Source organism: Heterodontus francisci, chromosome 9 (assembly GCF_036365525.1).
Source record: "Heterodontus francisci isolate sHetFra1 chromosome 9, sHetFra1.hap1, whole genome shotgun sequence".
NCBI classification, from domain to species: Eukaryota; Metazoa; Chordata; class Chondrichthyes; order Heterodontiformes; family Heterodontidae; genus Heterodontus; species Heterodontus francisci.
In genome coordinates, this window is record NC_090379.1 from 23,780,110 (window position 1) to 23,806,001 (window position 25,892).

At 42.3% G+C, this 25,892-nt stretch overlaps 1 protein-coding gene across 4 annotated transcripts in view; it reads right to left on the minus strand.

Annotated features, from left to right (window-relative positions):
- Window positions 1–24,931, minus strand: part of trip11 (thyroid hormone receptor interactor 11) — a 143,559-nt gene extending 118,628 nt beyond the window's left edge. For 2 of the 4 annotated variants that reach the window (XM_068038692.1, XM_068038691.1), the window contains exon 1: window positions 24,493–24,929. In XM_068038692.1, the coding sequence (XP_067894793.1) occupies window positions 24,493–24,631 (139 nt within the window). In that variant the 5' untranslated portion in view covers window positions 24,632–24,929. Of the gene's footprint in view, window positions 1–24,492 lie in introns of all 4 variants that reach the window. The other 2 variants (XM_068038693.1, XM_068038694.1) reach the window with 2 other exon arrangements.
- Between the last annotated feature and the right edge of the window lie 961 nt (window positions 24,932–25,892).

The window sequence follows — 25,892 nt, forward strand, 5'->3', positions numbered from 1 at the left end:
GTGTGTCTTGCTGAACCGTCTGCAGAGCTAGCCCTTTATATTATCTGCACTGTTTGGTGGTCTATAATGCAGACTGAGATTTGTACCATTTCCCTTCCTATCACTAAAGTTTGCCCAGAAGAATTCAATCTTGATGCAATCACCCAGGCCATCCTTACATTTTGGCACTTTGGTTAATTGGTTCAGCTTGTAATTGCTTTTATTTAAGTTTAAGACACTAGTTTCAGACCCAAATTTCTGACCCTCAAACTGAATGTGAAATTCATTGTTATATCGCTCTTGCCGAGAGGTTCTTTGCTATGAGGTCATTAATTAATCCTGTCTCATTACACATTACAAGGTCGTTTGGTACTACAGAACTTGAGTATTGCTAAAAATAGAGACATTGCGTTGAAGCTTTTTGTCTTGCACTCATCAGGACCAACCGCACAGCAGAAGGACGTGTTGTTTGATACGATCTGCCAGTCTTTGGGACGTACAGCCCAACATTACACTGGCATTGAAATTAATATATCTAGGTATATTGCTCGCAACAGGCAAGGTACAGACTGTATCCAACCAGCCCAGGCTTGCAAAAGTGTCCAACATTAGATGTAATTCCACAATTGCACAAGATTTGCTAAATAATCCTCAGTGTGCTAAGAATTACACTGACACCTATCTAAGATTGTCAGTAGGGTGCGCAGTGTGACGCATCTGCGTGTACTGGAAGCTACATATATTAATATACAGGGCCCTGTTCTTTGCAGACAGAAAGAATACATACAATAATTGCGCCTGTTTCAGCTAAACAAAATAAGTTACAGCCATTCAATGGTTCATTTCTCAGGACAATGCCTTGACCAAAGTCAAGCTGCCTGGTTTACATTTCAAACAAAGCTTGGCAATTAACTGTCCCTCACCATAAACCGGTGCATTCGCCATGGCAACGCCTCTACCAATCAGAGTTCACTTGCCAAACAACCAGCACTCTCTTCTCATACAGTATAAATTTGGTGTTTTCCCTTACATTGGTATTCTGGCAGATTGTCCTGATGAGTGCAAGATGAAAAGCTTTGACATAATGTCTCTATTTTTAGCAATATGCAATTACAAGGGTACAAAGACAGAATTGGTTAAAGTGAACTGGGAAAATACGTTAAAAGGTAACATTAGATAAGCAGTGGCAGACATTTAAGGAGATATTTCATGACTCTCAGAGATATATTTTGTTGAGAAAGAAAGATTCTGAAAAGGATGCACCACCTGTCACTAACTAAGGAAATTACACAGGGTGTCAAATTGAAAGAAAAGGCATACAATGCTGTGAAGATTAGTGGTAGGCCAGAAGATTGGGAAAATATTAATCAGCAAAGGATGGCTAAAAAAATAATGAGGGAGAAATTAGAGTATGAGAGTAAACTAGCAAGAAAAATAAAAACAGCCAAGTGTATAAAAAGGTAAAGAGTAGTTAAAGTAAGCACTGGTCCCCTAGAGAATGAGACTGGTGAATGAATAATGGGAAACAAGGAAATGGCAGAGACTTTGGACAAGTATTTTGAATCTGTCTTCACAGTAGAACAAAAAGGATCCCAAGAATAGCAGAAAATTAAGAGGCAAAGGGAGGAAGGAACTTAAAAACAACTACCATCTCTGGAAAAAAAGTACTCTAACAAATGGGACTAAAGGCTGACAAGTCCCTGGGACCTAGGGGCCTGCATCCTAGGGTCTTAAAAGAAATGGCTGCAGAGATAGTGGATGTATTGGTTCGAATCTTCCAAAATTCCCTAGATTCTGGTAAGATCCCAGCGGATTGGAAAACTGCAAATGCAACACTTCTATTCAAGAAAGGTGGGAGGCAGAAAGCACAAAACTAAAGGCCAGTTAGCCCAGCATGTCATTGGGAAATGCTAGAATCCATCATTAAGGAATTAGTAGCAGGACATTTAGAAAGTCACAATACAATCAAGCAGAGCCAACATAATATTATGAAAGGGAAATCATGTTTAACAAATTTATTAGAATTCTTTGAGATGCAACAAGCAGGGTGGATAAAGGGGAGCCAGTAGATGTGTTTTTGGATTTCCAAAAGGCACGTGATAAAGTGCCACTTAAAAGGTTACTAAACAAGATAAAAGCTCATGGTGTGAAGGTAATATATTAGCATGGATAGAGGATTGGCTAACAGGACACAGTTAGGATAAATGGGGCATTTTCAGTATCGCAAACTGTAACTAGTGGAGTGCCACAGGGATCAGCGCTGAGGCTCAACTATTTACAATCTATATTTATGACTTGGACAAAGGGATAGAGTGTATTGTAACCAAATTTGCTGACAACACAAAGATAGGTAAGAAAGCAAGTTGTGAGGACACAGTCTGCAAAGGGATATAGATCAGTTAAGTGAGTGGACAAAAATTTGGCAGATGGAGTATAATGTGGGAAAATGTGAGGTTGTCCATTTCGCAGAAAGAATAGAAAAGCTGAAAATTATTTAAATGGAGAGGCTGCAGAATGCTGTAGTACAGAAGGATCTGAGTGTCCTTGTACATGAATCTCAAAAAGTTAGCATGCAGGTACAGCAAATAATGAGGAAGGCAAACGTTAGCCTTTATTGCAAGGGGGATGGGGTATAAAAGGAGGGAAGTCTTGCTACAACAAACAGGGCATTGATGAGACCGTATCTAGAGTACTGTGAACAGTTTTCGTCTCCTTACTTAAGAAAGGATATTGGAAGCAGTTCAGAGATGGTTCCCTAGGCTCTGTTTTTTATTCTTTCATGGGCTGTGGGCACCATTGGCAAGTTAACCATCCCCAATTGCCCTTGACAACTGAGTGGCTTGCTCGGCCTATTCCTGGGATGAAGGGATTGTCTTATGAGTAAAGGTTGAGCCTATACTCATTGGAGTTTAGAAGAATGAGAGGTGATTTTATTGAAACATAAAAGATTCGAACTCGACAGGTAGATGCTGAGAGGATGTTTCCCCTGGTGGGAGAAATCTAGAACTTGGGGACACAGTTTTAAGACAGTGATGAGGAGGAATTCCTGCTCAGAGGGTTGTTAATCTTTGGAGTTCTCTTCCCCAGAGAGTAGTATATATTCAAGGCTGAGTTAGGCAGATTTTTGATCTACAAGGGGGTCAAGGGTTACGGCAGGAAAGTGGAGTTAAGGGCACAATCAGATCAGCCATGATTTTACAGAATTGGGGAGCAGGCTCGAGGGGTCGAATTGCCTACTCCTGCTCCTATTTCTTAAGACCTTAAAAACTGATCTAATGATGATGGGTATTTTAAAGGGTTAAATGATACAGGGTATGAGCCTTAATTTTTACTTTTCATTGGCAACTTACCCAAATATTTTTGGAAAATGTTTCATTCTCCTGTAAAGGTTAAAATGAACCTTGTTAGAATTACAAAAATCACTGTTGCCTAGTGAACAGATATCATTCAAGGTGAGTTTTAGTCATTACTACTTATATGAAAGTCAGTCATAAAGTCCAGTGGCAAGGTGTTTACATCACCTGTGAACTCTCCACTTTTGCAAATACACACCAGTTATTCTTTGCGATCATAGTATCAGTCCTCCAGTATTAGTCACACAACTATTTACAACTGTTGAAAATTGACTTTTGCACTTAAGACTACACATGCCTCATCTTGCGCATTAGCAGTTGTTGCCCTCTGCACCTAAGAATCGGATATGGACAAATCTGATTATAAACAGATGCTTCCACTCAATCGAACATAACTTTTTATAGAGAAGAAAAGCTTTCACTGAAATAGTTGTCATATCGCACAACACTGGGTTGCAATGGACATTTTGTTTACAAGCAGTTGTTTCAATTTCAAGAATTTTACCTAAACAGGGACTTCAAATACATATGATGTAACAAGTAAACTAAGGCAAACAAAGGATCAACTCCCAGCAGCACGTCAACTATTCAGGATGTCGATTAGGTCCATCAGATAGGGGAGTAGAGGAAATCGTGAACAGAAATGTGTTTCTCACATATTTCAGTTTGAGACAATAGGGGTTTTAGCAAATTCCAGAAAGGTTTGCACAGAATGCCAGATTGGTGTCAATTACTAAGTGCAGCAGGAGGCTTAGCCAAACAGGCAGGTTTTCTGATCCAAACTAGTAACTGGATTAGCAATTCAGTGAACTAGGCATGACAGAGCTGGATGGTGGTGGGGGCGATGGCAGGGAAGAACACAAGCCTACTTTTTGGTTTCATCACAAGCTGAAAAATCATTAATTTGTGACAGATTTGAGTTTGAAATAGAGAATGGGGGTGGGGTGGAGAAGTAATAAGAACCAGTCAGTACAGCGATATTGACAAATGAAGTAAATATTGGACCATGTCAAGGAAAAAGTTTTTTTTATATCCGTTCGTGGAATGTGGGTGTTGCGGGCTAGGCCAGCATTTATTGCCCATCCCTAATCGCCCTTGAGAAGGTGGCAGTGAGCTGCTTTCTTGAGCTGCTGCAGTCCATGTGGTGTAGGTACATCTACAGTACTGTTAGGAAGAGAATGCCAGGATTTTGACCCAGCAACAGTGAAGAATGGTGTGGCTTGGAGGGGAATTTGCAGGTGGTGGTGTTCACATTCATCTGCTGCCCTTGTCCTTCTAGGTGATAGAGGTCGCAGGTTTGGAAGGTGCTGTCTAAGGAGCCTTGGTGCATTGCTGCAATGCATCTTGTAGATGGTGGGGGAGTGAATGTTTGTGGATGTGGTTAGGAATACAATTTGGAATAAATTCAATATCACTAAAAAACTGTATTCTGTGCAGTGCTACATTTCGTGCAAAATAAACCAGCTCACTGGTTGCCATCTCACTAGATTGCTCCAGTCTGCCTCCCAGAAGAGGAGAGAACCACACATAGGCCACATGAAAGACCACAGAATTCACTACACAAAATAAAAGTTCTTATATTTACAGGCCCAGATCACATTATCATAAAAGATATTGGGTGACAAAGGTACTCTCCATATTGCAGGAGACCATCTACTATAGAATCAAAATTTGTGGCAAGCAGGGCAAGAGGAACCTTGATGTAAAACCACAGGTCTGGGACTCATCATTCAGTACTAAACAAACCCTTAAATTTTATAACTGTCGAAATCATAAACTTCAAGAAAACCCTACATGCCAAATGAGAAAGATTAATTTCAATGTTTGGAAATTTACCTGAGACTTTTAATGGGAAAAAACCCTACAGTAACTTTAAAAAAACCTAGCAGCCAAGATGGTCACTGCCATTTACATCTGAAATTCCAAGAGATTAAACTGGAGACAAAAAGTCTAACAAGAAGCCAAGCCAGGACAATGGATTGCTCCAAGTGATTGAATTACCTAAAATGGCTTCATCAGCACAGCAGTCAAGGCCATCCTCACACAATGATTTTGAAAGAACCAACCCCCTCAAAATGTGAATGGGCGTTCTGGGGCATGTAGAACCTTAAATTTCATTAGAGAATTCCAGAAAAACCTCATTAAAAACCAAAGGGGATTGAGAGAACCATGTGACCACCTGATCATCTCCGAAGGAACTAGAAGTTTTGATACACAGACAGAAGACAAGCAGTAACAGAGTGTGCAATAGCAGAAATCTGTGTGCTTCCCTTTCTCTCGCTCTTTCTTCCTCCCAGAAAACATCAAATTTGAAAACCATCTGTGACTGGGGGATCCTCCAAGCCGACAGAGCCCTGCAGCCAGCGACCAGGGGAAGAGAGCCAACTACAGATTCTGCCTTCAGGAAAACCCTGAGCAAAGCAAGCCAGCCAAAATATACTTAGACCAACCAAGAACTTCAAGAATACAGCTACAGCCAAGGATACTGGATCATCCACTTTACAGGCTGCATTTAAGTTCATTTATTCTGGACATTAATCCAACTACCAAATCTATTTTCCCTCCTGTAATCTATTTGTGTGTGAGATTCTCGTGTGAACCTGTGCGTGAATGTGTAGCGTATTTTTAAATCGGGTTAGAGTGTTAAGTGTAATAAATTTACCTCCTTCTTGTTTAAACTCAAGGAAACCTGTCCAATTGGTTCTTTCACGATCACAGTAACGGAAAAAGGTAAAACACTCACGGAGGTGGTAAGCACAACCACTGATTAAAAGGAATAAACCCTGTTGCAGTCAAATAAGAGAAAGGGGCAAGAGGGCAGACAGAGACCCCCTCCTCACCTGGCATTAACATGACAGTTTGCATTTCAGTCATCCTGATAATGCTCAGAAACAAAACTGATACACTTTTTAAAAAATTCTACTCAAGCTGAGTGAAGGTATTATGGAATATCACTTAGCAGCAATTTAGTCTCATTTTAAACAATCAATACAGCTCAACTAAGTGGTAGAATGTCAGGCTTTAGGCCTGTTCATTTTAAAAACATAAAGCATGGAATGGAATAGTTCTATTTCCATAAGAAGCCTGCTCCTTTCAAACCCTACTATGCAGTCCAGCAACATCGAGAAAGGAAGTTCTATATAAATAGTCACTAATGCCCAAATGATTGTCACACAAAACTCCAAAATATTCTTCCATCTTCTTATGGTTACTAGTCAACCCTAGTCTTCTACTGTCCAAACAACCCTTCACACCTTCACAATCACAGTCAAATACTTCCTTGGAGTTGGTGGTTCCTATCTCAGTTTATCCCCATAACCACTCATCTCATTCCTAGGTATTTATCCAGCCTCCTTTTTCTCTTCACTTCAAATGCTACTGCTGGAAGCTATGTTCCACATACTCACTACCCTTTGGGGAGAGGACTGGGGAAGAATACCTGTTACCTCGTTTTAATTGAGGGCTGGTAATTTTAAATCCCCTAAACTTCTGATCACAGTAAAAATAAGTAAAATAACTGGAGAACAGAAAGTGCCGGTCACAGAAGTGAAATGTTAACTCTGTTTCTCTCTACACGGATGCTGCCCAGACGTGCAGAGTATTTCCGGCACTTTCGGTTCTCATTTCAGAATTCCAGCATCTGCAGTATTTTCCTCTTACTTAAATAAAATTACTTTCTTCTTTTAATGCAGCTGTATAGCAAAATATTCAAGACAAGGGTACAATAGTTATCATACCAGAGGTCTTCCCTTCAGTCAGCCCTATGAATATGTTGAGATTCAAACCTCCTTTGCCCTCACCATTCACAATTGATTGAAACTTACATTTTCCATACTCCTATCTGTGCAGCCTTTTAAACCATGTTAAAAATTGGCAATTTCTAAAACAAAAGTTACGTGGAATTTTTCTGAAATATCAGTGGGGGAAGGGTAAAAACAAATGTGGGATGTACTTAGTCCATAATTCCAAAGAGAGAGAGAGAAAGAGGAAGATTAACAGTACAGTCTACTCTGGAGGGAAGTCTTTGACTTTGCTAAAATGAGGAGATCCCCAAATGCAACTAACTCACCCAGGGGTGAAGGAGACCGCCAAGGCTCCAGGGCAGGGGCCGGGGTGGAGCGGGTGGTGGGGTACAAGCTGCAAACTGCAGCACGTGGCTGTTTGCAAGAAATCCAATCCAGAGAAGACCTTGTGAATTTTAATACCTGTGAAACTGAATGTACATTTCCCAATTCTATTACATCAAGAGACATCTTATTCCTTTGTTGATAGATTTTAACCTCATAAAAATTGTTAAAAATCTTCAGTTGCATTACCTGCTGGTTATAATAGATTCTACCTAGAGTTCTCATTATATAAGAACAGTTTTGTAGAATTTGTTCTTTATCCATTTTTTTTTTAATGTTAAAGACCCTATAAGAATAAGGTGGTCAGAGAAGAAAACAATATGGGCTCTTCCATTTGGCTAGGTCTTTCCCCTCCCACTTTCCCTGTGCTGGGAATGACAAATCCCTTTATTTTGGCATAACTGTTTTGCTTCTGAACACTAATGATTTGCTTCAAAAAAAATCCTTCTTAAACTGAGAGATTAAACAGGGTGACTGAAATACAAACTGTCAGTTTACAGTTAATGATCTCAGCAGTGATCATCTGTTTACTGCTGATGTGTTTATACTCATTAGGTAAATCAAGCATCACAATATTAATCATGCTGTATGTCAGAATCACAATGGAGCAGACAGTCACTGCAGCAAATCTCAGACAAGTAACAGCCCCAGGAACTTGGCATAATACGTTTGTAAAATTCCTGCTCAGGGATTTAAATGCAGCACATTTCCTATGAGACCAACATGAACAAACACGAAATATGGAGACACAAGAGCTTTGAGCTGCATAAACTACTTAACAAGCAGAAAACCATAATACCACACAACACAAATGCCATATTATAGTCACTATGTGTCATTTCAAGCCACAGGCAATCTCTCCTGCCTTCCTCCAAGGAATTCTCTCACATGCACAACACTTTCTATTACTGCTTCAATCAAACCATAAACTACACGATCAAGAGTTTCTGCTTTGAGCACAGTGATCCAGGTACAAATTGCACTAGTTTTGAGAATTTTTCCCTCCAGTTTCCATTTGAATATTGCTGTCCAAAAATCTGCCATGAAACATCTAAAACGCTGCCTGGATGTGAACATAATATTTTTAATTTTGCATTTAAAAACATTCCTTGACATATTTAAGAGTAGTAACCTAATGCAGCTTCATTAATATGGCTGAGAATGGATTACAAAAATGTAAACATTTTTAATGAGTATCTAGTGCACCACTTGTGAGTAACCCAATTTAAAGTTATTTTAAACTACACATAACCAGTTACATTGGTGCACTTAGTAAATTTTTTAAAAATTAAAAGCTTTTAAAACATGACTATTAGAGCTCTTGCACCTAAAAAAAAATGTAATTTTTAGAATCTCCTCAAAAGCCCAGAAACAGGCGTGATTAATGGAACCTCACAATGGTGATTAAGTCAATCGGGGGAGGGGGAAATGGCCAATTTTGTGGGCAGGACCAATTCTGGCATGATGTTATTTAAACTAGTGCAAGATTGTGGAAACTTTGATTTGCGCTGAATGTAATTTATGCTTAGAATTATGCAATCTTTTTTAATTTCAGGCAAATTGCGCTGAAATAAAATTGCAATCCAACAGAAACTCCTGTCCCATGTGTTTAACTTATAGTCATTCAAAACTGTTGCAGTGTAATCCTTCAGACGGTACACTGCAACCAGAGTTCCCATCTGCTTGTTTGTGGATGTACGATCCCCTGACATCACTCAAAGGAGTAGAGAGTCATCCTGGTGCGCTAGTATTTCTTTAACCACTACATCAAGGGAAAGAAAGAAACAAACTGGTCATTCTTCTTTATTCTTTATTCACTGCCCGTACAATGTTCCTGCCATGGAACATCTCATGTATTTCCTGCATAACAGTCACTGCATTATAAAGTCATTGCATGAAATGCTTTAAGACATTGACAGGATAAATGCTCTAAAAGTTCAAGTTATTACTATTTAATGTTGAAAGATAATTTTTAATTATAAGAACCGTGACCCCATTTGGAAACCCAGCTCCACATGTTAAAACAAAATATGGCTCTAAAACCATACAAATCTTTGTAGCAACACTTTTTTCCATGGCAAGAGCTTGCATCACTAAGTATTCCACCTGACCTCAGGCAAACATGCACTGAACTGGATAACCTAATCACCTTCAGTCTCCGAGCTCAAATTGGCAACTCTATACTATCCTCAACTCAGTGATATCAGTACACAGCAAAATAGCCTGGTAGATTGACTTTCATCACCAAAGCTGACTGAACCACATAAAGCACCATCAGGTCCTATTTTCCTCAGCTAAAACTGCACAATTCTGGAATGGAACCACCCTCCCCATCTCCTCTACTTTCATTTCCAAAATGTGTGAGGAGGTCATGAAATTCTCTGTCACCAAGATTAAGTCCATCCATTCATGTGCCTCTGCTGTTTCCTTTCCTTCACCTAGCCCTCTAAGCCAAACTTCTCGTAAGGTACCCCAATGCCCTAGCCCTGAGCTCACATCTTTCCCCCCCAATCCCCTCTCATGCCTTTGCCAAGCTCATCTTGTCCATGAGACCCATCTCTTGCTCCCTCAACCCTATTCCCACCAAACTGGACTAAACTTGGCCCTCATGTTATCTAAAATTATTAATGGTTCCCTCCCTTCAAATCTGTCATCCACACCCATCCCCTCAAAAACAAATCCTTGACCAACGTTCCCTGTAATTTTTTTCTCTCCACACTCCCCACCAAATTGAGTGTGCAGTCCCTTTAAATTTTTATGCACGGCCATGCACACAATTTAAAGCGGGCAACTTGTGCACACCTTGTGCAGGGACTTTCAGGTTGTTAAGCAGCTACACACTTACAGGGAATTTTGAAGAGAAAAAAAAAGTGGTCAAGGGCAAAGTCCTTGAACACGTTGTTGTCTCCTAAACCCATGCCAATTTTTCCCACAGTTCCATCTTTAAGCCCCTCCAATCAGATTTCAAGCTCCAACCAAAGAACTGAAGTGGTTCTAATCAAAAGGCACAAATTACATCCTATAAGACTGTGACTGTGGTAAATTACCCCTCCTCGTCCTTCTCGATCTGCAGCTATCAGCACTGCTGCCCACACCAGCCTCCTCCAACATCTCTATGTCTGGAATACCCCCATAACCTAACCTTGGGTCCCAGGCTGCTATTTTAAATCTACGTGCTGCCTCTCAGTGACATCATCTGAAAACAGATTAAATTCTACATATACGCTGACGACATCCAGCTCCACCTCACCACCACCCCTGAATCTTTCCACTGTGTCTGATGTGTCACACTGCTTGTCCAACATTCAGTACTGGATGAGCAGGAACATCCTTCAACTAAATATTGAGAAAACCAAAGTCATTGCTGTGGCCCCTGCCACAAACCCTATTCCCTTGTCACCAACTCCATTCCCCTTCCTGGTCTCGGCCTGAGCTGAACCAAACAGTTCACAACCTTGGCCTCCGACATGACCCTGAGGTGAGGTTCCGATCACAATTCTGCTCCGTACCCAATACTTGACGACTTCCACCTCCATATCATGACCTGTCTCCGCTCATATGCTTCTGAAACACTCATCAATGTCTTTTTTACCTCTAAACTTGACTATTCCAATGCTTTCCTGGCCAGCGATCCATCTTCCGCTCTCCATAAACTTGAGCTCATTTAAAACTCTGCTGTCAGTATTCTAGCTCTACAACCAGAGATCTTTAAGCTCCTCGAATTCTGGCCTCTTGCACATCTCCAATTTTAATTGCTCCACAATTGTTTTTATTCTTTCATGAGATGTGGGCATCGCTAACAAGGCCAGCATTTGTTACCCATCCCCAATTGTCCTTGACAACTGAGTGGCTTGCTAGGCCATTTCAGAGGGCAGGTAAGAGTCAACATTGCTGTGGATCTGGAGTCGCATGGAGGCCAGACCACGTAAGGATGGCAGATTTCCTTCCCTAAAGGACATTAGTGAACCTGGTGGGTTTTTAGGACAATCAATGATAGTAATGGTGCCTTGAAACTGAGACTAGCTTTCAATCCCAGATTTTTAAAATTAATTAATTGAACTTAAATTCCACCAGATGCCATGGTGGGATTTGAAACACGTTCCCAGGGCATTAGCCTAGTTTTGAAGAAGGGTCACTTACCTGAAACATTAACTCTGCTTCTCTCTCCACAGATGCTGCCAGACCTGCTGAGTATTTCCAGCATTTCTTGTTTTATATTAGCCTAGGTCTCTGGATTACAAGCTCAGCTATATTACCACCACACCATTTCCCAATGACTGTGCCTTCAACTACCTGAACCCTAATTCCAGAAAATTCCTCCTTAAACATCTCCACATCCCCACCTCTCTCCTCCTTTAAGAAGTTTCTTAAAACCTACCTCTTCGGCCAGGTTTTTGGTCACCTAACCTCCTTACATGGCTCAGTTTCAAATTTTGTTTTTAGCATTAAATTCCCACATTGCTCTGTTATTTCCATTGACTAACTTCTGAAATAGATAAATACTGGGCCACATAAGAACTCTCTCTAAGGTTAGTGGAAAATACTTCTTTAATTTGCTTCTGGAATGTGAGCATCACTGGCAAAGCCAGCATTTATTGGGGATGGCCCTAATTGCCCTTGAGAAGGTGGTAGTGAGCTGCCTTCTTGAACTGCTGAAGACCATATGGTGTAGCAGAGGCCTGCTACCCGACATGTCAGGTTTGGGTCGGGTTCGGCCAGACACACAGGGAAGCGCTCTGCTGGAATTTAAAAACCTTACCCGAGTCGTGAGTCCAGGATGAAACTGAGTCTGCGCAGAGCGACTGGCATCACTATGACGTCATCACACATGCGCTGCAGCTTCCTGCAGGTTTGGTGCCAGGAAGGTAAGTAAAGGGATGGTTGGGTCGGGCTCGTTGTCGGGTTGCGTTGTGGCAAGTTAGGGTCGGGCTTGTTGTCTGGTTGCGTTGTGGCAAGTTAGGGTCGGGCTCGGAGCAAAATCAGAGGGTCTCGGGCCGGGTCAGGCTCGGGTCCGCTGTAGTTCAGTCAGGTTCGGGTCGGGTTCTTTTTCCCAGCCTAAAGCAGGCCTCTATGGTGTAGGTACACCTACAGTGCTGTTAGGGAGGGAGTCCCAGGATTTTGACCCAGCGACAGTGAAGGAACGGCGACATAGTTCCAAGTCAGGATGGTGTGTGGCTTGGAGGGGAACTTGCAGGTGGTGGTGTTCCCATGCATCTGCTGCCCTTGTCCTTCTAGCTGGTAGAGGTCACAGGTTTGGAACATGCTGTTGAAGGAGTCTTGGCGAGTTGCTGCAGTGCATCTTATGGATGGTACACACTGCTGCCACTGTGCATTGGTGGCAGAGGGAGTGATTGTTTAAGGTGATGGATGAGGTGGAAATCAAGTGGGCTGCTTTGTCCTGGATGCTATCAAGCTTTTTGAGCGTTGTTGGGAGCCGCACTCATCCAGGCAAGTAGGAAGTATTCCATCACACTCCTGACTTGTGCCTTGTAGATGTTGGATATGCTTTGGGGAGTCAAGAGGTGAGTTACTTGCCACAGAATTCCCAGACTCTGACCTGTTCTTGCAGTCACTGCATTTATATGGCTGGTCCAGTTGAGTTTCTGATCAAGGGTTGATCCCCTGGCTTGATGGTAATGGTAGAGTGAGGGAAATGCCAAGCCACGAGGTTACAGATTGTGGTTGAATACAAATATGCTGCTGCTGATAGCCCACAGTGCCTCATGGATGGACAATTTTGAACTGCTAGATCTGTTCTGAATCTATCCCATTTAGCACAGTGGTAGTGCCACATTGACACAGTGGAGGGTATCCTCAATGTGAAGGCGGTACGGCATCTCCACAAGGACTGTGCAGCGGTCACTCCAACCAATACCGTCACGGATAGATGAATCTGCGACAGGTAGATCAAGTACGTTTTTCCCTCTTGTTGGTTCCCTCATCACCTGCCACAGGACCAGCCTGGCAGATACGCCCTTGAGGACTCTGCCAGCTCATTCAGTAGTGGTGCTACCAAGCCTCTCTTGGCGATGAGCATTGAAGTTCCCCATTCAGAGTACATCACATCCTTGCTACTTTTAGTGCCTCTTCCAAGTGGTGTTCTCAGTGGAGGAGTACACTGATTCATCAGCTGAGGGAGGGCAGCGGTGGTAAGCAGGAGGAGACTTCATGTGGTCCGGAGTCAATGTTGAGGACTCCCAAGGCCACTCCCTCCCTACTGTATACCACTGTGCCACTGCCTCGGATGGTGGAGGAGGAGTCTGGGATGTTTGCTGAAAGGTATAATTCTGAAAGTATGACAATATCAGGCTGTTGCTTGACTAGTCTGTAGGACATCTCCCAATTTTGACACGTCCCCAGAGGATGTTGCCAGGATGGGAAAATTGCAACTGAGGAAAGATTGGATAGGCTGGGGTTGTTTTCCTTGGAACAGAGGAGGTTGAGGGAGATTTGATTGAGATGTACAAGATTGTGAGGGGCCTGGATAGAGTGGATAGAAAAGACCCATTTTGGTTCACGGAGGGGTCAGTGACTAGGGAGCATAGATTTAAAGTGATTGGTAGAAGGATTTGAGGAAGGAATTTTTTCCACCCAGAGGGTGGAAGGGGTCTGGAACTCACTGCCTGAAGAGATAGTAGAGGCAGAAACCCTCAACTTATTTAAAAGGTGTCTGGATATGCACTTGAAGTGCCGTAACCTCCAGGGATACCGACCCAAGTGCTGGAAAATGAGATTTGGCTTGATTTTGGCCGGCGCAGACATGATAGGCAGACAGGCCTCCTTCTGTGCTGTAAATTTTTCTACATTCTCTAAATATCTGAAAAAGGAGGAATGTATAGGGATGTGGGGATGGGGGCAGAGGAGTGGCAATACGTGAATTGCTCCTTAAGAGAGGCAGCGCAGACACGATGGATCGAATGGCCTTATGTGCTGTAACAATTCTATGAATCTACATTAGATTAGATTAGAGATACAGCACTGAAAAAGGCCCTTCGGCCCACCAAGTCTGTGCCGACCATCAACCACCCATTTATACAAATCCTACACTAATCCCATATTCCTACCAAACATCCCCACCTGTCCCTATATTTCCCTACCACCTACCTATACTAGTGACAATTTATAATTGCCAATTTTACCTACCAACCTGCAAGTCTTTTGGCTTGTGGGAGGAAACCGGAGCACCCGGAGAAAACCCACGCAGACACAGGGAGAACTTGCAAACTCCACACAGGCAGTACCCAGAATCGAACCCGGGTCCCTGCAGCTGTGAGGCTGCAGTGCTAACCACTGCGCCGCCCATTAGTGAGGAAGTCTTTGCAGAGAGGACTGGGCAGGCTGTGCCTGTCATTCCAGTGCCCAGGTCAATGCTGAATGGTCAGTCCAGTTTTATCCTTTTCTGACTTCTCTGTAGTGCTTTGATACAACAGTGTGACTTGCCAAGCCATTTCATAGGGCAGTTAAGATGGGCCTGGAGTCACATGTAGGCCAGACTGGGTAAGGGCATTACTGAACCAGATGGGTTTTTACAACAATGCATTAGTTTCATGATCACTATTACTAAGACTAGTTTTTTTTATTCCAGATTTATTAATTGAATTTAAATTCCTCCAGCTGTTGTGGTGCGATTTGAACTCGTGTCTCTGGAGCATCAGTCTGGGCCTCTGAATTACTAGTCCAATAACATTACCATTACGCTACCATTCAAATATGGAAACAAGAGAACTAATTAACTAACATAATCTAAGCAGAAGCACTTGCACAAAAATTATTACTTTATGAACAACATTTATTGGTGCTAAACACTTGGGAGCTTGCATTTTGTAGCTAAAAGGCATTATTGCCCCAGGGACCCAGTGATTTGTTAAAATAAGACTGGTTGTGATCCAATTGCATGATGAAAGACACCAATACCACTGGACTTATCTAACCCTGATTTTACCACAAGAAATAAAGCAAAGAATGTGCACATCAAGAATACCCTGGTTCCAATTACTAACAGAGCTTGAAAACAGCCCATAATCTAAGATTAATGCATTTAAATCTTTGCTTTTAAGAACATAACCAACACACAAACTACTATACACTGATACTCAGAAGAAACCAGAAACATCAACATAATCAGTCTTCATCCTTCTTTAAAATCTGCTTTTTGTGCTCATCAAGCTAAGGAAGCCTAGTGCTGAGGAGCAACCCTTTCAGAAATAAGCACACCTGGGCAGATTTAGGACCAACAAATACAAATTATAGTTCCTTTACTCAGTCCAAAATTGTGCTTGACCCCCAACGTAAAAGTATCCCTACTGCACCAGTGTGATAGCGGCTGCGTACTGCAGTGTGAATCATAGTCATCTCATTCTCAATTTATCTGACTTCATCTTTCAGTGGAATTCTCCAGGATAAGTCCCCACAAGCTCCTGGTCTTCAATATTCTTGACAAATAACCACCAAATAAGTATTGTTTTAAATCTCACTAATAAATGTCAGATCTCCCAATTGGGGCAAAACATCTTTACATCGCACTCAATGATTGTAATATTTTTATTGCCGACAGCCAAGTTCCAGCACGAAAAACACAACAGCACCCGTGTCAGAAATAGCATTGATTAGGAAACCAACAACTTAACATTTCAAAGAACTTTTACACTAAACAGGTCAGAAAATTAAAGATAGTTTATTTCTTGTTGCATGGCTAGTCAAGGATGTGCAAAATAATGGCACAGTGCCAAATGAGGGACAGTGAAGAATCAATCCACAACAGGAAGATTGGTGAAAACATTCCAGCATATTTGAAAACCACAATTTTTATCCTCACTTTTGCAGTATTGTTGATTTAAAAAGATCAGCACTTTCCATCAGTTATAGAGAAAGAAGCTAAAGAGACAACGTAACAGAGCAACCCAAAAATTAGATTCCAGGAAAGCATCTGAATATTTTGGATTGTTACCACCTCACTCAATGCAAAAGAAAAATGTTTTCAGGAGGGAGTCATCTGTTAATCTAGTGAACAGATACAGACTATAGATATAGATACAGATATAGGGATAGTCAGCATGGCTTTGTGCGTGGGAAATCGTGCCTCAAGAATTTGATTGAATTTTTTGAGGAGATGACCAAGAGGATTGACGAGGGCAGGGCGATGGACGTTGTCTACATAGACTTTAGCAAGGCCTTTGACAAGGTCCCGCATGATAGGCTGGTCCAGAAGGTTCAAACACATGGGATCCAGAGTGAGCTAGCCAATTGGATACAAAATTGGCTTGGTGATAGGAGGCAGAGCGTGGTAGTGGAGGGTTGTTTTTCAGATTGGAGGCCGGTGACCAGTGGTGTGCCGCAGGGATCGGTGCTGGGCCCTCTGTTTGTCATATATATTAATGACTTGGATGTGAATGTAAGGGGCATGATTAGTAAGTTTGCAGATGACACCAAAATTTGTGGTATAGTGAATAGTGAAGAAGGTTGTCTAAGGTTACAACAGGATCTAGATCAACTGGGAAAGTGGGAAAGGGCTCGGCAAATGGAATTTAACACAGACAAGTGCGAAGTGATGCATTTCGTGAAGTTAAACCAGGGCAGGACATATACAGTGAATGGCAGGGCCCTGGGGAGTGTTGTTGAGCAGAGCGACCTTGCCTGGTCTGGAGGGCATTAGCTATGAGGAGAGGTTGGATAAACTCTGATTGTTTTCATTGGAACGACGGAGGTGGAGGGGCGACATTATAGAGGTTTACAAAGTTATAAGTGGCATGGACAGAGTGGATAGTCAGAAGCTTTTTCCCAGGGTGGAAGAGTCAGTTACTAGGGGACATAGGTTTACGGTGAGAGGGGCAAAGTTTAGAGGGAATGTGCGAGGCAAGTTCTTTACACAGAGGGTGGTGAGTGCCTGGAACTTGTTGCCAGAGGAGGTGGTGGAATCAGGTACCATAGAGACATTTAAGAGGCAGACTGCACCAAAACAAATCAACATATAATCCAGCACTTAACAAGTAGGTTCAAAATGCTGACACTTTAGAACTTATTGCCAATTTTTTGTACCTACGTGGAACAGACTTCCAGAAAAGATAGTGCAGGCTGAGCCAACTAATTACTTCAAAATGAAACTGCATAAGTAACTGGTTGGGAAGTGAGTAAAGATTACTTATAGAGGCAGGTGTAGACTGAGATGGGAAGTCATGGAATACTTATGCAGGACTTTTCTTCAAGATATTAAATGCATGAGGTTCATGACAGGGTGGGACATACATGTTCTGCAAAAGCCCAATTGATGACCATTTCTCATTCGATGCTAGCACTTTAAGAATTGAACAGTTATTGCTGAGATTCAAGCAACTACATCATTGCAACCGTCAAAGAGAGAGAGGATACACCAATTTATAACTACAACTGAAGGCAGGTGATCAAAATGTCATACTTTAGAATATGACTGTTTTACTAAGAGTTCCAGCATTCTCATTAGGATTTCAGAAAAGCATAATTGTGGACATGCAAAATAGTCAAGATGGGGAAAACACTCAGAAGTACAATTAATGTATTTCTGTCTTCTCAAACTTGGGTTGTACTTGGAGAGAGCATTTTGAGCTACATAGGAGAAAGACAGAGGCTTTCAAGTGGGGATTGCCAGGTTCCCCAGATTTCTATACTTGTTGATAAACTAGCTTTAAGTACACACTCAAAAACATTTCCTTCAGTTACAGTATTATTTTCCTTTGGGTGGCTGGCATTGCCTTCTAGACATGCAGATATAATTTAGCTAGATTTCCAAAAGGGCTTCAATAAGGTACCACCTAACAGTCCAATGAATAAGGTCAGAGCATGCAAAGTCAGGGGACAAGTCACTGATTGGAAAGCTCGCTGGCTGCACAACAGAAAGCAGAGAATAGAAGTAAAGAGTAGCTATTCAGAGTGCCAGTAAGTGGAAAGTGGCATCCTACAAAGTTCAGTGCTGGGACTACCGTTGTTCAAATTATATCAAAGTTTTAGACTTTGGAATCAAAAATACAATTTCCAACTTTGCATAAGATACCAAATTGAGGGGGTGATAGTCAATACTGAGGATTACTATAACAAGATATAAATTACAAGATGACATTAATGAACTTGCATATAATTGGCAAATGAATTTCAACACAAGTGTGAGGTATTAAATTTAACAAGAAAAATAAAGAGATCACATATTACTTGGAAAAATGGGGTAATGGAACAAAGGGATCTCAGAGTACAAATACAGAAATCACTAAAAAAAATAAAAGGCAGGTTAATAAGGACATTTAAAAAAGCAAAGCAAGCACTAGGGTTTATTTCTGAAGAAATGTAACTGAAAAGTCGAGATGCTAAACTTGTATCGAACCTTATCTAGACCACAGTTAAAGTCGTGTGTACAATTTTGGTCACCATATTCTAAAAAGGATAGAGGTAATGAAGAGGGTGGAGAACAGATTTACAAGGTTAGTACCAGAAATGTAAGGTAATATCTATCAGGAAAGGACACTAAGCAGGTGGGATCTCTGTTTCTCTTGAAAAGAGAAGGTTGAGGGGTGACCCAATAGAAGTATTTAAGATTATGAAAGGTTTTGATAGAGTAGACACAGAGAGTGTTTCCACTCGTGGGAAAGAGAAAAAGTAGAGGCCATTAATATAAGATAGTCACCTAGAAATCAAATAGGGATTTCAGAAGAAACTCCTTTACTCAGAGTCGTGAGAATGCGAAACTCGCTGCCACTGGGAGTAGTTGAACTGAATAGTATAGACACATTGAAGGGGAAGCTACATAAGCATGTGAGTGAGAAGATTATGCTGTTAAGAGTTAGATAGGGAAAGATGGGAGAAGGCTCTAGTGAAGCATAAACACTGGCATGGACTGGTTGGGCCAAATAGCCTGATTTTATGCTGTATATTCTGTGTAATGATGACTGGATGTGGCAATATCTGCAGAATATCCTGTGGGCTTTGTTAACATTTGCAGGGAGTCCCCCACAGGTAAACCATTAGGCTAGGGCAATATGCTGGTGGTTACAGATCTATTACAGGTGGTGATAAGAACAATCCGGTGCACGAATTAAGATGTCACCCAAAAAATAGGTTGTACAACTTCAAGGGCATGGAGAAACATTTTAACCCAAGTACAGTTTAGGGATAAAAATAAAATAGCATTATATATCAAAAAATGTAATCTGATAATTCTTTAACAACTAGAAAATGTGCATACAATTAACAGCCCTTCATTCCATCTAACTTCCTCTGTCATTTAGGTCCCTAGTTAATATGTGCCCAAACAATTTTCATCCTTTACATCAAAGTCATATCTATCTCTAGTCCTTTTATGAATTAGCAATTTATCCCTTTCATTTCGAGAGTGCTCAAGGTCAACTTTTTATTGCATCAGTTAAATCTATGATTGTCGAGAACTGATAATTTACTGTTTAGTTTGCAACTGTCTATTATCACATCCCTCTGGTTTTCCCAAACATCCCTACATCCTATGAGCTCCTTTGCTCCTTACTTTTTTAAAAAAAATCACATACTCCTTTAATATCTCACTTTACCGAGTGTTATTCTGCAACTGCTCCAAAACAGTTTCCATTTTGCAGCAATGTTACAACTGTTGTATAACTTCCAAGTTTAATCTCAACCTAATTCAGCAAAGCATCAGTGAGACAACTTCTGAAAAAGGCAGTCTCATGCTTGCAGTAAACACTCTTTCTGCACACTTTACAAACTTACCCAAAGCTTAATTATATAAATGCACTGAGATAGCTGACACTCCCATCCAAACATTTAAAATTTAATAGCAGGACAGAGTTCTGCATATGCCTTAGAAAACTGTGTGTACAGGATGCAACAGGTTGCACAGCAACCACAGGATATAAACAAGGCAGTGTAGATACTGATCTGCTTCATTCCTTTAAATATTTTCTGCCAACTCCAACCAGGAAATGTATTCTACCAATGCCTATAATTCTTTTCTTTTGGGCCTCCTTATCTCGAGAGACAATGGATACGCGCCTGGAGGTGGTCAGTGGTTTGTGAAGCAGCGCCTGGAGTGGCTATAAAGGCCAATTCTAGAGTGACAGGCTTTTCCACAGGTGCTGCAGAGAAATTTGTTTGTCGGGGCTGTTGCACAGTTGGCTCTCCCCTTGCGCCTCTGTCTTTTTTCCTGCCAACTACTAAGTCTCTTCGACTCGCCACATTTTAGCCCCATCTTTCTGGCTGCCCGCCAGCTCTGGCCAACGCTGGCAACTGACTCCCACGACTTGTGATCAATGGCACAGGATTTCATGTCGCGTTTGCAGACGTCTTTATAGCGGAGACATGGACGGCCGGTGGGTCTGATACCAGTGGCGAGCTCGCTGTACAATGTGTCTTTGGGGATCCTGCCATCTTCCATGCGGCTCACATGGCCAAGCCATCTCAAGCGCTGCTGACTCAGTAGTGTGTACAAGCTGGGGATGTTGGCTGCCTCGAGGACTTCTGTGTTGGAGATACGGTCCTGCCACCTGATGCCAAGTATTCTCCGGAGGCAGCAAAGATGGAATGAATTGAGACGTCGCTCTTGGCTGACATACGTTGTCCAGGCCTCGCTGCCATAGAGCAAGGTACTGAGGACACAGGCCTGATACACTCGGACTTTTGTGTGCCGTGTCAGTGCGCCATTTTCCCACACTCTCTTGGCCAGTCTGGACATAGCAGTGGAAGCCTTTCCCATGCGCTTGTTGATTTCTGCATCTAGAGACAGGTTACTGGTGATAGTTGAGCCTCGGTAGGTGAACTCTTGAACCACTTCCAGAGCGTGGTCGCCAATATTGATGGATGGAGCATTTCTGACATCCTGTCCCATGATATTTGTTTTCTTGAGGCTGATGGTTAGGCCAAATGCATTGCAGGCAGCCGCAAACCTGTCGATGAGACTCTGCAGGCACTCTTCAGTGTGAGATGTTAAAGCAGCATCGTCAGCAAAGAGGAGTTCCCTGATGAGGACTTTCCGTACTTTGGACTTCGCTCTTAGACGGGCAAGGTCAACCTGCCCCCTGATCTTGTGTGGAGGAAAATTCCTTCTTCAGAGGACTTGAACGCATGTGAAAGCAGCAGGGAGAAGAAAATCCCAAAAAGTGTGGGTGCCAGAAGCTGGCCAAGCGCGTCTACCCTGAGGCACAGTGTGGCTTTCGTGCAGAGAGATCGACCGTTGACATGCTGTTCTCCCTTCGTCAGATACAGGAGAAATGCCGTGAACAACAGATGCCCCTCTACATTGCTTTCATTGATCTCACCAAAGCCTTTGACCTCGTCAGCAGACGTGGTCTCTTCAGACTACTAGAAAAGATTGGATGCCCACCAAAGCTACTAAGTATCATCACCTCATTCCATGACAATATGAAAGGCACAATTCAACATGGTGGCTCCTCCTCAGAGCCCTTTCCTATCCTGAGTGGCGTGAAACAGGGCTGTGTTCTCGCACCCACACTTTTTGGGATTTTCTTCTCCCTGCTGCTTTCAATGCCGATAATAGAGCAGTGATAATGTTTTAAGTTACACTGGGGTACGGAAGACCTCAACCTCATGGTTGCTGGAAATCGTCAATGTGCTTTAGCTGCTTGTATCTACATTTCTGCATGGAATGTGTTTGGCACTAACAAATTACATTAAACTTCAGAAATAGTAAAGGAAGAGTCATAGAGAGATACAGCACCGAAACAGGCCCTTCGGTCCACCGAGTCTGTGCCGACCATCAACCACCCATTTATACTAATCCTACATTAAGCTCATATTCCCTACCACATCCCACCTTCCCTCAATTCTCCTACCTACCTACACTAGGGGCAATTTACAATGGCCAATTTACCTATCAACCTCCAAGTCTTTGGCTGTGGGAAGAAATCGGAGCACACAGCGGAAACCCATGCAGTCACAGGGAGAACTTGCAAACACCACACAGGCAGTACCCAGAACTGAACCCAAGTCGCTGGAACTGTGAGGCTACAGTGCTAACCACTGTGCCACCCTTTGCTCGCTTGAAGTTTCAGTGTTGCAGGAACACTGCTTTTTTTTTTACATGAAGGGCTACAAGTCAAATATAACACAAGCCAGCAATTCAGTAAGGCTCCTTCACTTTCCAAAGTCGGATACGTCTCAGCATCTTTTCAAAAGATAACACTGCCAGGGAGCGGGCGGGGGGGGGGGGGGGGGGGTGGTGGTGTGGGCAGGGGGAGAAAGAAAACTCATTCTAAAAGTAGGAACTTGCTTTATAAAGCAGAGTAGGCGCTCTGATCTGCATCCCACATCCTACCGCAATAGGAAATATTAAGATAACTTACCTTATGTTACAATAAGATTGGATTTCCTGGCAAGTCAAAGGTGGCTGCAGAAATGGTCTTGCACTCTAATCCTGTTGTGTATTGAACTAACAAGATACTGTTTAGTACTGGTACATTTGTATACATTAGTGGGGCTCCCCAGGGCCAGTGTTAGGACCCCTGCTTTTCCTGATATATATTAATGACCTAGACATGGGTGTACAAGGCACAATGTCAAAATTTGTGGATGACAGAAAATTTGCAAGTATTTTGAACTGTGAGGAAGACAGTGATAGACTTCAAGAGGACACAGTCAGGGTGGTGGAATGAGCTGACAAGTGACAGATATAATTTAATGCCGAGAGGTATGAAGTGATTCATTTTGGTATGAAGAATGAGTAGAGGCAATATAAATAAAGAGTACAATTCTAAAGGGGGTCCAGCAGCAGCAGGACCTGGAGTGTATATGTGCACAAATCAATGAAGGTGGCAGGGGAGGTGGATAAAATGGTTAATAAAGCATATGGGATCCTGGGCTTTATAAATAGGGGCAGAGAGTTAAAAAAAATGTAAGTTATGATAAACATGTATAAAACACTGGTTCGCCCACAGCTGGATTATTGGGTCCAGTTCTGGCACCACACTTTAGGAAGGGTGTGAAGGCATTAGAGAGGGTGCAGAAAAGATTCACAAAAATGGTTCCAGGGATGAGTAACAGTTATGGGGATAGGTTGGAGAAGCTGGGACTGTTCTCCTGAGAGAAGAGAAGATTAAGAGGAGATTTGATAGAGGTGTTCAAAATCATGAGGGGGCTGGACAGAGTAGATAGGGAGAAACTGTTCCCATTAGTGGAAGGATCCAGAACCAGACAATACCAAATTAAGGTGATTGGCAAAAGAACCGATGGTGACACGAGGAAAAACTATTTTACACAGCAAACGGTTAGGATCTGGAATGTACTGCCAGACTGTGAGGAGGTGGTAAATTCAATGGAGGCCTTCAAAAGAGATCAAAAGGATAATTATTTGGAGAAAAATTTGCAGGGCTGTGGGGAAAAGGTGGGGGAGTGGGACTAGGTGAGTTGTTCTAACAGAGAGCTGGCATGGACATGACAGACCGAATGGCCTCTTACTGTCTGTAACCATTCTATGATTCTATGTATTAACACCATCTCCAGTCGGATCAGATGCATCCCTGCACATCACAAATGGTTTCTAATCGTGTTTATCTTTATATTCAAACCTCTATGTAGACAGAGATCACTCACATTAAGTCATGGATGAAACTAGTTTAACAGTTATACATCCTCATGATAAATTTTTGATACAATTCCTAATCTGAAATAGCCTATAAACACGAGAGTATTACACAGAAAACAATTTTATACTGAACCTCAAGTACCATGTAACAAGTATACAAACCTTCAGTCTCATGATCATGAGAACTCCTGCACTGGTCCACTAATTTATAATCCAACTAAACAGCCACATCAGGGTTGTCCAGAACAAGACAACTACGCACAAAAAAGATCTTAGCAGCTGCAGTAACACATGCCAAGCAGGTGTTGTGGAGCACTTGGTGTAATACATTTCCTAAAAATGAACCGTACAGTAGTCAAGATCAAAAGTAAAAAGAATAAAATGCAAACCCATAATTTAATATGCCTATCACACTACGTGAACACATCTCACTGTGCCTATTTAATTTTTAGAAAAGCCTGTTGGTAAAGTAGCTGCGGATCCTCACCTTGTACTTCCTCGGCACCTTCTGCCAAAATGTCTTTGGTGAAGCTGGAGAGCTGGCCGGTGAGGGAGGACAGACTGCCCCCGACCTGGCCCAGAGACTGCCCCAGGCCCGAGCCGATGCCACCGAACCAAGAAGACATGGTGACAGCGTGGAAGAGGAGACGGCCAACCGGTGGCAGCGGCAGCAGGAGGAGGAGCTGACGGCCGCTGGGTTACCCGAGTCCCCGGCTTGCTACTCAGACCGGGCCCGCGGCCTCTGCCGGACAGATGAAACCACGAATAGGAGATGAAGTGTGCGGTGGGCCGCCAGCAATTTAATTCTTGGCCTATTCTGTTAGTGTTGGTGCTGTTGCCAAGCTGTATATTGTTGTTGATGCTCCTCCGCCGCCCCTCACTCCCTCCCACCCTCCAGCTCCGGCTCTGCCAACTCAACGGCAGCCATATTGTCAGCGTCAGCAACGGTGCGCCGCAGGGCACCCTGGGTACAGCGCGGCGGCATAGACCACTTTCACGGCCGCCATCTTGGAACCAGCTGCCGCAGAGAATTGTGGGAAAACAACTAAAGAAAAACGCTTTAAATTCAAATAACCCGGTGAGAACGGGGAATTATCAATCATCAGCGCTTTTTAAAAATTGGACTAATTTATGCCGACGGTGCCATCAGCTCAAATATAAAAGAATCTAACTAAAGTTCTCGCCTTTCGTAAAGGGGCACAAACAATAAACCCCCAATTCATACAGAGAGAACGGAAACTTATAAACTTAAATTGTTATTATTTATATTTAATAGCACAAATGATAAATTTGTAATGAAATTGCGAAATATACGCACATTTTTAATGAGTTTTAATTCTATCATTTTTAGCAAAATTGTGTTGGCATGTATAAATAGAGGGATGTGTACATTATAAAGAACTGTGGGTAATAATGTAAATTTCTATATTTTGGGCAAGTTGCAACATCTTCACTTTACAAGTGGATAATTGCAGTGTCGTTATATTCTGAAATGTAAAAGAAAATACAAATTCCATGACTTTTTTTAAACAAACAGTGAATTTATTGGGTAAATTCATATACCATCCTCATTTTACTTAAATGTTAGGCATTAACCTTTTTTGGATTAAATTTATTAGCAACTTACTTTACTTTTGTTGAGGAAAGTAATGATTGAAATCTATGCAGTAGCGCTTGTCTCTTTGGCCAGAATTTTCCGCCACCCCCCAAAAGAGCAGGCTGGTGGTTGGGGGCAGTGGGGAATGGTGTAAAATGGAGTGAGAGGCTGGAGGGGCCTTTCCCAACCTGCTCCCACCTCCACTGCTAATTTACATGGGGCAGCGGTAGTGAGAAACAGCTGCCTACCCCAGGCCAATCAAGGCCCTTAAGTGGCCAATTAACTGCCAC